This window comes from Atractosteus spatula, chromosome 22 (assembly GCF_055471065.1).
Source record: "Atractosteus spatula isolate fAtrSpa1 chromosome 22, fAtrSpa1.hap1, whole genome shotgun sequence".
NCBI lineage: Eukaryota > Metazoa > Chordata > Actinopteri > Semionotiformes > Lepisosteidae > Atractosteus > Atractosteus spatula.
The window spans coordinates 4,376,420-4,392,595 of record NC_142727.1 but is presented as its reverse complement, the minus strand read 5'-3'; the positions used below and the strand labels follow the sequence as shown (position 1 = coordinate 4,392,595).

At 44.0% G+C, this 16,176-nt stretch overlaps 1 protein-coding gene across 5 annotated transcripts in view; it reads left to right on the top strand.

Moving 5' to 3' along the window:
* The first annotated feature begins 940 nt into the window (after positions 1–940).
* The window catches only part of LOC148816662 (uncharacterized), a 32,886-nt gene continuing 17,650 nt past the window's right edge, over positions 941–16,176 (top strand). For 2 of the 5 annotated variants that reach the window (XM_088939309.1, XM_088939305.1), the window contains exons 1-6: positions 941–1,365; positions 1,467–1,613; positions 10,241–10,363; positions 14,811–14,990; positions 15,960–16,003; positions 16,086–16,144. In XM_088939309.1, the coding sequence (XP_088795435.1) occupies positions 15,984–16,003; positions 16,086–16,144 (79 nt within the window). In that variant the 5' untranslated portion in view covers positions 941–1,365; positions 1,467–1,613; positions 10,241–10,363; positions 14,811–14,990; positions 15,960–15,983. Of the gene's footprint in view, positions 1,366–1,466; positions 1,614–4,942; positions 4,986–10,240; positions 10,364–12,733; positions 12,816–14,796; positions 14,991–15,959; positions 16,004–16,085; positions 16,145–16,176 lie in introns of those variants that run through there. The other 3 variants (XM_088939306.1, XM_088939307.1, XM_088939308.1) reach the window with 3 other exon arrangements.

Below are 16,176 nucleotides of genomic sequence, written 5' to 3'. Positions count from 1 at the left end.
ACACAATTGAAATCGGATGCTTTCTTCAAGCCCATTAGCCGACCAAAACCTGTGTCACCGCAGCCTAGCAGCTCCTCAGCAGATGGTGTCAATCTCTCGCCAGGACTGACACTGAGGTGATTCCTCTTCTGAGTAGACTACATAATGTTCAGGGTTTTTTTGTTCTTGTCAAAAGAGGATGGGTAGTATTATTTCTAATGCATGATATGTGATATATAGTGAAATTTGTCATTTTTCACGTAAATATGGGTGGCGTTGTGCTTCAAGACTTTTGGTTTCATATAGACGCTATTTTACGGACATTTGGATTAAACAGACATTCGGCAATATCGGACACCCCCTCCCCCCAATTAGTCTGTTAAATCAAGGATATACTGTACAGGTCTAATGCCTCTGTACTGTTGGTGCTTCCACACAAAAATGTCCTGAGAATGTCATGCCCAGACTGCATGAGGGGCTTGATGCAAGGTCTGACAACCCGAATGGACACAGTCCTGAAAAGTGAACCTAAAGGGCCATTTTATGCTCAGCAGCGTAAGAAAGACTCAGACACAGGGGCCTGTTTCCCGGCATGAGGCTTGGGTGCTGAAGGTTTCCTCCCTTTTGTATATACAGGTCTCATGCCTCTGTACTGTATGTGCCTCCACACTGCCTCCTGCATCCCTGGAAAACTGAAGGACCAGCTGTGGTGCCAAAGGGCTCGGTGGGACAAATGAACTCCTCCCTCAGCAAGACTCAGTGTGCCTATCTCAGCGTGCTCAGTGACTGCCCAAAGCCACCTGTACTTTAGAACTAGACAGAAGGTTTTGTTACTGTAACACTGACAGCCTGTTACAGTAACACACTGACACCCTGACAGCCTGTTACAGTAACACACTGACACCCTGACAGCCTGTTACAGTAACACACTGACAGTCAGGGTGTCAGTGTCTCAGTCAGTCCACCTGTGAGTGAGCTTCCTCCTCAGCTGGCCATTTAAGGTACTTTTTTAGAATTGTATAATGTTAGCATGCCCAGAGGGGTTGGGCAGCCAGTTGACCTTGGACCCCCAGAGGTTTCTTTTCTCCTTACAGAGGGGTTTTTGGCTCCTCTCCTCCATGGTCTCCTGGCTTTTTCTCTTTCTGGATTGTAATGTCATGTACTGTCACACAGCTTTTGTCAAGTGCCTTGTTAAGGGCAACCTTGTTGTGAGAGGCGCTATACAAAAATAAATTGAATAGCATTGGATTGAAGGTGACTGGCGGGGGAGGGTAGGTGACTCACGGGCATGGGGTTCTGGGTGACCATGCTGCTCAGCGTGGACAGCGGAGCCTGCAGCAGGAAGCGGTCCATCAGCCTCAGGACGTCAGCGGTGATCCAGAAGCGGTACGTGTTTGCCTGCCCTTCGGACGACAATGAGAGGACACCCTTTGGTGGCTTTCCCTTCCAGGTCCCCTTGCTAACACTTTCTCTCCCATCTTTCACAGGGTACTACCAGCCTGCTCGCAGATGTTTTAAAAGAGCCCGCGCTGTCTACCGTTTCTGTTTCTGCCTTCCTGTAAAAGTGTCTCGTCCGACTCCGAACAATGAGTACCGGTGCTAAGTGGAAGTCTGCCTCAAGTCTCTCGCTGCAGGTAAGCTTTTACTGCCTATGAAAGAGAGAATCGTGCCCTAAAGTAGACTTGGCTGTTGCACTCAGCTTCCACCCGGACTTGGATTTACTGTGCAAAGGCAGAGTTTTATTGTGTTCTGAATAATTTGGAATGGTCAATTACATCACCAGGACACAGATCGCGCCATGCGCACTCTGCCGACAAACGCAAGCAGACGGAAACGGCTGGAAGTCATTTGTGGGTTTTTGAACACCAGACGTACAAACTTTGTTTCTTACCGGCGATCTTGGGATCAGCTGTTGCGTTGATGTAAAGCCTCACTATCCACTCATACACGGCCTTTTTGACCTTGGAGGTGAGGTTGTCATATGTGTTGTTCAGCATTTTCACCCTGGAAGGAGAAGGAGCATGAAAATCTGGTTAAACTCGCCTCGATTCAGCGTGCTCCTCTTTTTCCTCTTGCTTACAGCCAAACGGATACCAGTTGTCAGTTTTCGGGGGGCACGTAAAGTTCCTGGCCATCTTTGTGTAGGCAGAGGCTATAGCTGATACTATAGCCGACGTGTGTCACAAAGGTTTGATTTCACGGGACACTGTCACATCAGAAAGCCAAGTGCACATGGGAAACCTCCAGACTGTTACATCGGAAAGCCAAGTGCTCATGGGAAACCTCCAGACTGTCACATCGGAAAGCCAAGTGCTCATGGGAAACCTCGAGACTGTCACATCAGAAAGCCAAGTGCTCATGGGAAACCTCCAGACTGTCACATCGGAAAGCCAAGTGCTCATGGGAAACCTCCAGACTGTCACATCAGAAAGCCAAGTGCTCATGGGAAACCTCGAGACTGTCACATCGGAAAGCCAAGTGATCATGGGAAACCTCCAGACTGTCAGATCAGAAAGCCAAGTGCTCATGGGAAACCTCCAGACTGTCACATCAGAAAGCCAAGTGCTCATGGGAAACCACCAGACAGGATGTTAAAAGAGGGTGGTAGCTGTGATCACAATTTAGCGTTGCCTCTGAGTGCCATAGCTAAAGGTACTCACAGCATCCTGGCATGGCTGATGTTGACTGACTTGTTGAATGTCTGGATGCAGACGGCACTCAGTATGGTCATGTTTTTCTCAATTTTTTTAAAGAATAAGAAAACGTCATCTTGACTTGATAGTTTGTTGTAGAGCTCGATCTCCCATCCTGTGCAGTTTCCCTGCGAAGAAGAGATAAAACGGTGCTTGAGTGCGCCTTAAGAAACAGGTGACCTACTTCAGGATCGTGAAGAGAAATGTCTGGCCAAGTGCCACAGTGATTGAAACGTATCCACTTGCATAACATAAGATCCTATTGTATGACATGCAGTGAGGTGGTCTCGAAACACTTGACTTCACTCAGCTGTGAATCTCTTTTTATGAAAAAGAGCGATTCCTTGTATCCGTATTCGATCTGCTTTCATTAACTCTCACTAGGCCTTCCTGTGAGAAGTGATTTTGAAAACTAGTGCTAGAATCGGTTTGTTCCACTCTCGGGTCAAATAACAAAGCTGACACGAAAAATATACAGAGACTGTCACGCCCAGAGTGCAAGAGGCACTTGATGCAAGATCTGACAACCCGAATAAACACAGTCCTGAAAAATGAACCTAAAGGGCTGTTTTATGCTCAGCAGTGTAAGAAAGACTCAGGTTATTTAGGACGTAGGACAGAAGGAATTCTTTACACAAAGAGTGGTGGGTGTCTGAAGCAGATACCTTGGGACCTTTCAGAAAACAGCCCTCATATCAGTTAGCCACTACTTGCTCCACACTTCCACAACCCTTTGTGTAAGGAGGTGTCAGCTGTTCTCACTTTTAAATGCAGTTCCATGTAGACCTGTGGTTTGTGTTTCACTGTTTATTGTGAAGATGTCTGCTGGGTTAGTGTTGTTCGTGCCATGAGGATTTGATACTCGTATAAGGTCCTCTAACGGTCTTCTCTGTTCGTTAAAGATCAAAAAGGGAATCTGCAAAGCAAAGCTCTGCTCTTACTATGTCATAGAGATGGATTGCATTTGCAGTAAAACAACTGCCTTTGCCCATGTTCAATTTACCATATGTTACTTATTTAAATGTGGTCCCTATCCCTGCTTGAGTGACAATGAGCCCTGCTGCCTGCTTAAATCTGTGCTTCTATGTTTCTGTACGTCTTGTGGCATAAACACCACACAGCGCTTGATGGAAAACCTGAGGTTTACATTTTTTGCATGTAAAACATATACAATCAGCATGACCTAACATTCCAGTTCTAACACATTTCCAACAAAATTGCTTTCCGAATCACTACAAACAAAAACCATTGGAGTGTGACATCTGGCCCAGTTATGTGGGCTGGTCAGGTCTGGTGGTTGAGAGATCCAGACCCGCTTGTTGTCATCTGGGAAAAGAGCTGTCTATACGATTTTCTTGAGAAACCAGTGTCGCTGCTTCTGGTCCAGTATTTGTTATAAGGTCCACAATGACCAGGCATGGATGAAAGTAAGGCTGTCTTGACTCTGTCTTGACCTGAAGGTGATGGACTTTTTCTTACCTCTTCCTGGGTCTCTGCATCTGCTCCTGAAAATCCGAAAGAACAAGAAGAATTAGTAAAGGCCCTGCATTGCACAGCTGGGTGTCTGGAGCTGGATAAACTCTTTCCATGTTCCTGAGCACTCGAACCCGGGCAGCGCAGTGTCAGGGTAGCAGCTCTCACCCTGCGGTTTGAACGGTATGCCGTATTCAGGCTCGGCCTGCGATCAGAGGAGCCCCGAGACTTATTGCCGGTTCCGAAGAGATTCATACACAGGTGCGCCCCTTCTCTCTTTAATAATGAGCTTTTTCTGGCAGCACTCCAGATCTTACATACATTTCATACGTCACTACATTGTCTATATTGTCAATCTCTGTTTAAGTTAGATTAGATAGATAAGACTTTATTAAACACATCAATTTCCCTACGGGATTAATAACGTCTTATCTATCTCATCTAACTTAAACAGAGGTCTATCTTTCTGAATGTTTTAGCCAAGTATATCTTGAGGGGGAGATCCAAGAGCTCATTTTATAGGAATGAGTCACATGTTTCTCGATGCCTCGTGTGTGTGTGTACCACAAAATCTTCCAGTGTTTTGCCTTGCTTGACCAGGATGACTTATTATAATAATAATAATAATAATAATAATAATTGCTTACACTTATAGAGCTCTTTTCTGGACACTCCACTCAAAGCTCTTTACAGGTCATGGGGATCCCCTCCACCCCCACCAGTGTGCAGCCCCACCTGGATGATGCTCCAGTCCTCTCCCCACACACCAGCTCTCAGTGGGGAGGAGAGCAGAGTGATGGAGCCAGTTCAGAGATGGGGATTATTAGGAGGCCATGACTGGTAAGGGCCAATGGGAAATTTGGCCTGGACTTATGACCTGGGCAGTCGCTTTCACACTGGTAAAGGTTTTGGCAAGAGACAAGCAGGTCACCATCTGGGTGCAGGTGCTTTGTACTTACCTGAGGCTGAGCCTAGAAGACACACGACGAGGAGAATCCCAGATGAGTGGAGCCGGTTCATAACTGGAGCTCAGGCCTGGAATAATCAGAACAGAGGACACTGAAAACACCGGTGTGACCCAGGTACCTCTCAGCTGCCCCACATCCATTCTGCTGAATCAGTCTGCATCTCGCTTGCTTTCCTTGTCTTTGCGGTAAGATCACCCCACAGTGGACTGACAAAGAGATTCTTGGAGAGTCGGCAGCAGCCTGGGGAGAGTCCGTGTAAATTAGGGAAAAAGAAATTAAATGGAAGCTGGATTCCAAAGCGAAAAAAAATCTAGAAATCACTTGCAGCAATGTATTCACCAGTGTTTTAAACCGAACAAATCAGACGTGCGATAATGCTCACTAAACACGCGTGTTAGTTTAGAAACTGTTTAGGGCTCAGTTTGCACATTCGTGTCATTCCGGCTTGAGGCCGTGTTAAATCCGTGCTCTGGGTGAGGCGCTGGGGGTTATGGGGCCGTCTGGTCATCTGCTAGAAAGAGAGGGATGAGACAAGATAGCAGAGTGTTAAGTATACTTCCCAGAAGGTTAAAGTCGCCCCACACACCTTTGCTCTGTCCATCTCAGGAACAGGGCAGGGCTGCCCCAATGCGAGTCTCACTACACCGGTTCAGTCAGGGCACGGTGAAGCTCAGACTAAATCGAACGAGTCTTGGAAAGAGAGAGAGCTGGAGCCTAGCTGGGCTCTTCTGAGGTCTCTTCAGCTACTAACGTCAGGGACCTGGTGCAGCTCTCAGATCCGGAAACAAGTTGAACCAAAGTTCACTGGGATTTTACTTTGCAAGCTGCCAAAAGCAAGCTCATGAAAAGCTGGTCTTGGTGCTTTCCATTTCAAATGGCCGCTTCAAATGGAACGGGTTTTGCATACAGGGAAAGTCAGCTACGTAAAGTACTCTGATGAGTTTGCATGGGCTTTGACAATGAGGAACCTTATGCCTTTCCGCCATGACTCGTGTCTGGTTCAGCTGCAGCCAAAGGACCAGACAACCTTGGCCTCTGTGGCTGTTGCAACAAGCTGTTCTGGTTTTCACCTGGGGTCGGATCTTGCGAACGTTGTATGAATACAAAGTCACCCGTCTCCTCCATGCCTTAATCACTGATGGAAAGACACCTATAAAATCAGGAATGTGATTTGAAGCTCCCCAGCACTGATGTGGATAATTAAGGAAGACCTGGAAGAAAACCAAGCAACCGAATAAGCAAATCTACAAACGCCAGGTGGCCATTCAGCCCATCTTTTCTAATAACTGATTTTATCCAGTCATTTCTTGAAATGTGCTTTGTTCCGAACTCCTGTGTCTGAGGACGGAAAAGCCGAAGTTTCCCAGACTTTTTTTTTGCTGAAGAAGACCGCCTAAGGCCAGTCTGGGGTGAACCTTTCCCCCCGTTCCTGGCTAGAGCTGCTGTCAATCAACGGAATAATCTGTGGTATTGTGGGATGCCCACTCTTCCTCAGCTCTCCAGTCCCAAAGTACTAAGAGTGCATTAGTTTAGCTCTAAACTTAGTTTTTAGTAGGTGGTTGCAACACAAGACAAAACCCCACGCACACATGGGGGAGAACATGCACTCTCCACACACAAGGTAAGCCAAGCTGGAATTGCACCACAAATCCAACAGCTGTCGGGCCAAAAACGCTCAGGTTTTAAGTCGGCTCTTTGCTACAGTAGCTTCACAAAGCCGAGCACTATTGTTGGACTCCATGGCTGCCAGTTTTCCTCTTCTTGTTCCGAGCTCTTTAGTAACACTCCTTGCGATGATGTATGATGTAAATACGGGTATGGAAAGCTGATTGTTATCTTGAATGCATGACTGATAAAAACACAAGCATAAAGTTAAACAACTGTGTTTATATATAGACACTGTGCGATTTATATCTAAATTATAGATTATATCTAAATTATATCTTTAGTACAGTACTTCACAGACATTGCACATGACTAAGATCACTTTATTGGCCCTATACAATTTCTTGCATTAGGAATGTGTCTTTTCGCAGACCCCAGCTTGCTCTCCATGAGACACACAGACAGGGAGAGAGAAGCTGGGGGTCAGAGCGCAGGGTCAGCCGTTTAAACAGCACGCCTAGAGCAGTTGGGGTTAAGGGCCTTGCTCAGGGGCCCAACAGAGTAGGATTCCTCTGCTGGCCGCAGGATTCGAACAAGCAACCTTCCAGCCACAGGCGCAGATCCTTGGCCACAGTGCCACCACTCTGCCCCACATTATTACCACATTATGAATAATTACACATTATGACATTCTTACCAGAATACTTAAGACTGCCTACAGACATGAAGCTGGGTGGATTCTTACCTGTCTTTGTGAGCTTTCTAGGAACAGCAGAGAAAGGTCTCGATTTATCACCTGCGCACTGCCTCTCAATTTAAAGCCAAAAGTGGGAGGAGGAAGGCTAGGGGAGGCGTGCTGTGGGAGCGTCTTCCTCCACGTGCCCATTTTAGACACTGGGGCTCCTTTTACAGATGAGAATGTAGCTCATGTCGGTAAGCAAGAGGGGCTGCAATATCACATACAATCAAAGCCCACCCATCCTCACTGTGTTGGATTGCCACTTACATACAGTAGGCAGCTACTGCCGTTTATTAATCACATTTAGCACCCTGCAATACATTCAGTTTTGAAACCATTCTTAAGCCTGTCAGGTGCTGACCCGCATAATTACGAGTCATTTACTGCTGAGATAATCTGTGATGACAGGAACAGCCTGCAGTAATTCAGTAACTACACACAGAATCCTCAGTTTCCGTCGCTCATGAAAAAAGTATTTTTTGCATATAAATACATACTGCTGCGCATCATTCTTTAAAAGCTTAGAACAGATATCTTTGCTCTCTTGCCACAGTGCAGTGATGAGCAATTGTCCGATTCGACATTTTTTGGAAACGTAGAACACATTCATCTAGATGGATTTTTTCTGTTTTAGTTCTGCAATATTCATTTTTAATAAAGCTCGAGAAATACTGATCAAACTCAGCGTGTTCATTGGCAAGGCGGAGGCTGGTGGCTGAAGGCAATACTGGGAGGTTGGGACAGATGATATACTGTACAGGTGACACAGGATCCAACAGCCAGTACTCAGGTATCCACTGTGGCCAGATGAATTCGTGTTTTCAGTGAACATCTGGAAAACCGGTGAGATGAAAAATACTCCTCACCAGGATTGAGTCTGGATTGCTTTTTGCTTTTTGGACTGGCAGTCGACACTTGGTATGGGCAGCAAATGGGGATATTTTGAGTGCTTCTGCTACTACAATGAAACATTATGCTCCGTCAGCTCAGAAGGGAGATCTGCTGTGTGGGCACAGAGGTGCCTTCAGCCAAGAGAGGCCAGGGTTAGGGGACTGATGGGACACTTATCCAAATATTCTGCTATAAGGAGACACCTGGGGTAACTGAACTACAGTGAATGTAGAAAAAATTGATCGGCATTCACTTAGGTCAATTTCTGCCACTTTTAAGATGGTTTTAAGACGTAAACCCAAAATATTCGAAACATATTTCACTTTAGGCTGTAATGTTAATCTCCTGTCTCACAGATTTCCACTGAATCTGTAACATTTTACTTGTTACAGGTGTGTTTGTACACAGTTCAAAAACATTTAGTGTGAACTGATTGGAAGAAAACACAATAACATACAGTATAATACTGTATCTTTATTTGTAGGTCAGAAAAGCTTAGCAAAACTCAAAATTAAATGACAAAGCAGATGAGCATGGCTCACATCCATTGTAAGGAACAAAGTTTGTTTAAGAAACTCCCTAGAGTATTCCACTGCATGTACAGTACATGGGGGCTCAGTTGCTTTTAAGTGTGATTTGAAACTGTTTGCCTTCCTGACCAGTGACTTTTTTAATTTTAAACTAATCTGATTACCTTTACCCTTAAGGACTTATATGGAAGTATTAAATTTCCCTAATATAAGTGTTGGTGCTGTTAATAAGAGCAAGTCCTCGGTTGTCATTCTAATTCTGTTACTGAGTCTGTTTTGAAAATGTCGCACTGGCATTAAAAGCAGCAGAGACCTTGTTGCCCTTCACAGTTCTCTGTGTTTCTGAATAGTCTTTTTCATATGCAAATATGCACGTGGTACATCGCATTTGTTTTGATGAAAGTTAATACTTGGTTACTCTTCCCTTAAGAACAAGGGAAAAGAAGTAGTATGGTATTTATCACGGTGCTCCAGTACACCACTGTTTAGTATTACAGTGAACATTATGTGAACAGTGAACCACTTATGGCATTTTGTGGTATTCATATGGACTAGTTTGGTAAAGCACAACAAAACCACTAAAATGCTTAAAACCACCATGCAAAATGCACTGTCAGCTTCCATAAGGATCATGAACTGTATTATTTAGAAGTAATTAAATGTCTAAATCCCAGAATGTCGGTAGGTCTCTTTGCTTTGAAAAGTTATTTTATCATTAAACGAATGACTTCTTTTTTCTAACGTCATACTTCCAAAAGGTTTTGAAAGGTCCAAATGTTAATAGTAGCCATTCAAAACTGAACAAGATTCAAAAGAAAGGCAAAAACCATTCTGCAATGCGTTAACAGAAAGCTCCACACAGCTGAAATGACTGGTTGATATTAACTCATAAAAACCACAAGGTCAAGGTGAACCAAAAACGAATGCGGTCCATGCTGCCTAAGCTGCACATGAACATCTGGGGGGCTTCCCTAGCAGTGTCCGGAGGGCCTAGCCCTGCAGCTGGTTTGAAATGGCCGCGAGGGAGTGTCTCAGGCGCTCCTTCCTCTGCCTCAGGTGGGACTCCAGTGCTCTGGCCTCCTTCAGGATGTCTTCCAGCTCCACGACCAGGGTCTCGTCCACCGCCACCTTCTTGCTGCGAGGCGACAAAGGTGGGGTCGGCGTGAGTTGCCTAGCAGAGGCCGGGGGGGAAACTGTCCCCCCCAAACCCCAGGGGGTGCCCATACATCCGTCTTAAAGGTCGCCCTCGTGTGTGCACTTTTTTTTTTCGTCGCTCTTTAGTTTAGTTCAGGGGCTCGGCTTCAGTAAGTCAGGAAGCCCCAGTGGTGGTCCACCTGACGCTGTTTTTCCTCTTCACTGCAGATGATCCCTGAGCTGCGAGACTGATCAAAGCTGTGGGTTTCACGTGTCAAAGCGCGACTGTAAAAACTGGTGAAGTCGAGGGAGAGAAAGAACACCCCTTGGACTGTGGCTTCCAGGAACCAGGTCTGTCCAACCCATTGGTACAGTCCCGTGAAGTGTGACTTTATGGCAGTGCGCTGGGAACAAATCCCAGGGCAATTCAGAGTGGTTAGACAGAATTCTGTGTTTGTTCTGGGTGATTTGTTTCTCCTTAAGTCACTTAGAGCGCTAATTTAGTGCAGCAACAGCAACAGCCTTTGAAAACCCTCTCAATCCTGACAACAAGGACAAACCCTCAGCAAGCAAATTAGTACAGAGAAAGAACCTCTGTGATTGCTGAGGGAACCGGCCAGCCTCCCCCCCTCCAGACTGATCTTAGTAATGAGTGTCTTCAGCGGATGGGTTTGCCAAAGCAGTTAGTCAGCATGACTAATGCTAATCCCACAAAACCAAACCTATCCAGCCACAGATCGGAGAAGGGAATACTAGGGCAAATTGCAGCAGGTCTTAAAAAGATATTTCTGCTAATACACACGCACACACAATCTCAAGTGCTTTTAGAGCCCTTGAGATCTTTTAGAGCCCTTGAGACCCTTCAATACCTCTGAGTATGCAAAATCGTTTAGATTGGAATCTCTGAGTTTTTTCAAAAGAGTTTTGTATGTTTCTGCGCGCTGGCATTCTTGTTTGGACTCATCGGGCTGCAAGAAGGTTAACTAAGAAAATTCAAATGTATTCCCTTGAATCCATGTGTGATCCAATGGAAATAAAAGAAATGATCCCATCGTCAAAGCCCCGTTTTTTAATATTCTGAATGTATCTGCCCGGCCGTCAGCTTGCCACCCACCTACCTCATAACCTGGGCGAACATGGAAAATAACAAGTTGATTTCCTCATTTGCACCTGTAACAGAAAACATTGGATTTTAAGTAGTTAAAATTAAAATACCTTTTAATAATTGTTTAATCGAGTAAGGTATTTAATTGGAAATAATCTTTTACAACGTTAAAATTAGTTCTTTTTTAAAAGACTGTCATTTTTTTATTTACTTGCTTCAACAACATTTACATTTTCAATGTCTGCTTCTATAGATTACGATCTGATATGTTACTGCAGAAAAGATAATACGCTGATCTTCAAAGCTAGCTCCCAGTTGCTGTTAAAACTACAACAAATTTACCTGTAAAATGTGTAAAAGGTCCTTTTTTAAAAGGAAACAAATGTCATTCTTGACGCAACTAACTGAACAGTTTGTTCCAAAACCACTGGATTTTTGTAAAACAATGCAAAATTATTGGGTTGTGTAAATAAACGATTTCCTTAGGAGTCTTAGGAGATTACATTTTACTAACTTAATTATGGAGTTAACAATGAGTCTGGATGTTTTTTTTTATAATAGGTGAATTCTGTCAGTAGAAACCAAGAGATTCGAGCCTGAGGTGTCCGGTTTGTCAAGCCAAGCTTTACTGTATGCATACAAGGAACAATACAATGAGGATTATTGTTGTAGTTCAAAGGGGATCCCCCCCCCCTCCCTGGAGGACTCAAGGACTCAGAGAGCAATAAAAACATTCCTTCCTTATCAGGGAGTCTGGTACAGAAGACGGGAGTTCAGTACAGGGAGGAAGAAACATCTGTGCTACAGCAAGTGTGAAGGTTGGAGTTTAGCATGTGGATTCAGCAGGAGTTCACAGCTCCTACCACTATATGGGTACAGAGTAACATACAGATTCTGCCAGCAGACTCTATCTTGTCTTATCATGCCTGCATTATCCCGTAAATGGTTACCCAGAATTACCTGTAAGCAAAGCCTGACAGGACTGCGACATGTTTGCGGCTGATGAACTGTCTGAAGCCACCTTTTTCTTTTTGGAAGGCGTATTTTCACAGGCAGCTGCCACTTGTTCCACCTATTTGAATAGAAAAAGGCTGTTTGCATTGCAAACTTCACGTGCCCAGAATCACTGTCCGCAGATGACACCAACAGCGGCAGGACTGCTCTTTGGAGCCACCGTTTCAGAATTATTCAGGGTTTCCCTCTTAAAATATTCTTTAGAAAAAATATTCTATTAAACGCAGTGAGAGGCGTAGGTATTGGAACAGCAAAGTGACATTTTTTCATTTTTGCTGTGTGCTAACGAAATTTGTTTTTCAGATCAAAAGATTAAAATGAGACAGAAACATAAAATGTCAGCTTTTGTTTCTGTTTATTATTTTGCCTACATGTTTAGCCCTGTTAGATCAATGTCATTTCTTCTTGTTCGGCCCCCCAGTTTTGGGTGAGTATACGTACTGAGATGAATGGCTGACAGGTGTTTCTCATTACTTAGGTGTTCCATGTTGACATTAAACGTTTGATCAGAAATACAGATTTTACTAGTACACAGCAAAAATGGCAAATTTCACTTCACTGTCCCAAACCCTATGAATTTTTACTGTATGTCACAGTGTCTTAGGAGCACCACTGGACTTTCAGGGACAGTCTGAAACTGGTTTCAGCCCCATCTTTCCAATAGTTGTAAAAAAGGTGCACCTGGTGAGTATAAGTCATATCCTCATTCTATTTTGCTGCCCATTCTACTCCCAGTGGGTCAGGTTTTTAGGAAGCATGGTATTAGTTTTCACTGCTACGCTGACTTTATGTAAGCACAGCTCCACAGTGTTTGTTTTAGTGCTGTGTTGACCCCTCATCAGGTCCAACATGTTAATATCTTTCATCTCACTATCGGCATTCATAATATTCCAGTAACTACTGTACCTCTGTCACTGCTCTATGTATTAGAATGGATTCTTTGAAGGCTTTTGATGATCACAGAAAAAATATTTGGAAAAATTCTTTTTTTGTCCTCTAAAATATTGCTAAAACCTGGCCTGTTCTCTCTCGGTCTGACTAAGAAAGACTTGGCCATGCTTTTGTTTCCTTGGAGCTAGACTATTGTAATGCACTGTTTAAAGGAGCTCCAGCTAAGGACATTCAGAATGTTACAACTGTGCTGCCCAGATTCTGTTGAGAGTCCAAAAGTGTGAACACATTACACCAGTGTTGGCATCCCTGCACTGGCTGCCTGTGAGTTTTAGAATTGACTTAAAAGATTTTGCTGCTGACTTTTAAATGTGTTCATGGCACCGCCCCTTCTAAACTTAAAGGACTGCTCCAAAAGCAGACTTCCTCACAAAACTCCAGCTCTACTTCCTAATTTAAACTCCACATTCCAAGGATTGTGCTGTCAGCTACGGGAGACTTTTCGTTCCTTTGCCTCCTGTTTCTGGAATGACCTTCCCAATGACATTAAGGCAGCTGAGTCGTTGGCAGCATTTAAATCTGGAGTAAAAAACAAGAAAGCTTTTGGTGCTGCCGGATTTTACACTGCTAAATTGTTTTAGATCTGTTTTGTCTACTTATATTGTTCTCTATGATGTATTGTCTCATTTTATCCTGCTTATTAACTGGGTTGCAAATATTCAGCATTTTTGTACTGCACTTTTAGACTGACCTATGAAAAGTGCACTATTACTAAAGTGTATCATTCCTATTCTTATTATTTCGCACTCTGGTAAGTGTGTCTCTTCATATTTACAACAAAAAACAAGTTTTCTGTAGCATTATATGCATTTATTGTCTTCTTGATTTCCTGCTAAAACGGGTGTCTAATTTTTGACACCCAGGAATGCTGGTTTCTGCTGTCTATCTGGGGCTTACTGTACCCCTTCATTCTTTTTCTGGCTAGTCATGGTTCAATTTAATCCCTTACCTGAAGCTCTTAAAACTACAGTATGAACATAATTTATACTGTACAAGCTCAAGGGCTGCAGATAACTGTCTAACCCAGTGGACTGTTTCAAACTCTAGGTTCTTTAAATAAAAGGGAATTTAGAGCAAAGATTTTTAAGGTGTCAGGAACTGGCTCCCCTGCACACTTAACTAGAAAACTAGCAAGTGGGCTGAATGCCCACCTCTCACTAAAAGACTTTCTTATATTTTTATCAGAATATAAGACACTCCACAGTGGGAGAAGAGTATGCACTTATTTGCCATGTTTATAATCCAGGGCTGGCCTATATTTGACAACAGTCAAACATTTTCTTTTAGCTTGGTGACTGACCTCCTTTGCAGACTTCAACTTAGGCTCTTTGTTGTCCATCTCCTTTCCTGCTATAGCTAACTGCCTATAACCTATGAGTGAAGAAAACCAACAACATCACATAGTGGGGTTTTTTTTGTCATTGAATGAAACATGGGTGGTGCAGTGGTTAGCATTGCTGCCTTGCAGTGCTGGGGCCCTGGGTTCAATTCGGGGGCACTGGTGAACAAGTTTAAAAGATTGGTATTGAATTACTATTGAAACAGGATGCAAAATGCAGCTCCTGTGAATTTACCTTACAAGGGTATAGATAGTGAGGCACAGGCTGTTGAAAGAGGGTTCACTTTGACTTCAGTGAAACTTGAGCTTCATGGGTCTGGACACTGTTTTTTTTTTAATTCCCTACTTATCTTATCTACTAATTTCATTCAAAAGCTTTATTTTTGTAGGGTGATGGTAAGCTGAAGTGCTTTCACGCGGCATCTAAGAGACACCAGCTAACCCGTACGACTGGTTTTGGGGTTATGGGAGGAGGAAACTGCAGCCCCTGGAGAGAACATGGAGCAACACGCAAACTCCACACAGAAGGTTTCCAGCCTGGATCGAACCCAGGGCCCTGCAGCAGTGAAGTAAGGCTATTGCGCCTCCCTTGAATCCAACAATAACTCAACAATAATAAAGTTGCAAGTGGAAGTGAACGGGTGAGCAGTTAAATCGGTTCACACTCGCTCAGACGCACCAGTTCACACCATTAGTTTATCGGTTGAAGTGAACTGGGAAGCAGTTTAAACCAGATGCTAGTTTCAATCTGCTGAGTGTCGCCTATTTCTGTGGCTCTGAGTAATTTTGGAGCTGCGTTTTGGGGAGAACAAATTGTCCATTTTCAGGAGGCGGTCCGGTATGCCGTTACCTCGGAAGATTCAGACCGGCATCAACTCCGCAGAAATCGTCACAGGTAACAGTAGCACTTTAAACGCCTCGACAGCCCGAGGTATGTAAATGAAGAATTATTTTAAACTTAATTGAAATACGCAGTTATTAACATATTTGACGCTTTTTTCGGGACAATATAAAATAAACCGCTCACTTACTCCGGCCCACTCGGTAAACCGCGCGAGCTGCCCTCGAGCCTACCCGCATCAAACTCAAAAACCCATTTTTTATTTTAAATTGTATTGGGTTTCTGCCTCTTTTCTTCAGAATTAACAACAACAACAACAACAATAATATTATTATTATTAAGATGTAAGACCGGTGAAAAGGGCAGGATCCGGAGCATGCGCAGTTCCTTGACGAGGCCAAGGTGCACAATCAGGCGCGAACGCTTATGAGTGCCAATTTACGTCCAAGCTCGTTTGAATATCCCAAATAAAAGACCCCCCGTGGTTAAGTTAACATATACCAAATAACGTTACGGCGCTATGACGTCTTCTTAGCATGGTCGCTTGGTTGATGTCATCTAGGTCAGTGAAAAAACGCAAGTTTCTCGGCTCTTCCCAGCCAACCCCTGTCGATCGGAGTCAGCTGAGCTGAAGCGGATTGCTTTAAGTTGACCTGCGGGAGCACGGCTAATTCTGTCCCAAACTTGTGTTTTGCAGTGTTCAGCGTTCTAACATTTTGACATGGAATACCTTTTCCTCAGGTAACAAACGCGGTTTGGTTCAAGGAGATGAGATGTGCAGTATGTCTTTCCAACTTCAACGACGCCCTAACTTTTCTTGCAGGTTTGCTTTCCTAGCGAGCTGTTTGACCCTCCGTGCGGATACGACTCTTCGCCTTGCAGGTGGGATATCGCCGTTCTCATTCATCTTTTAA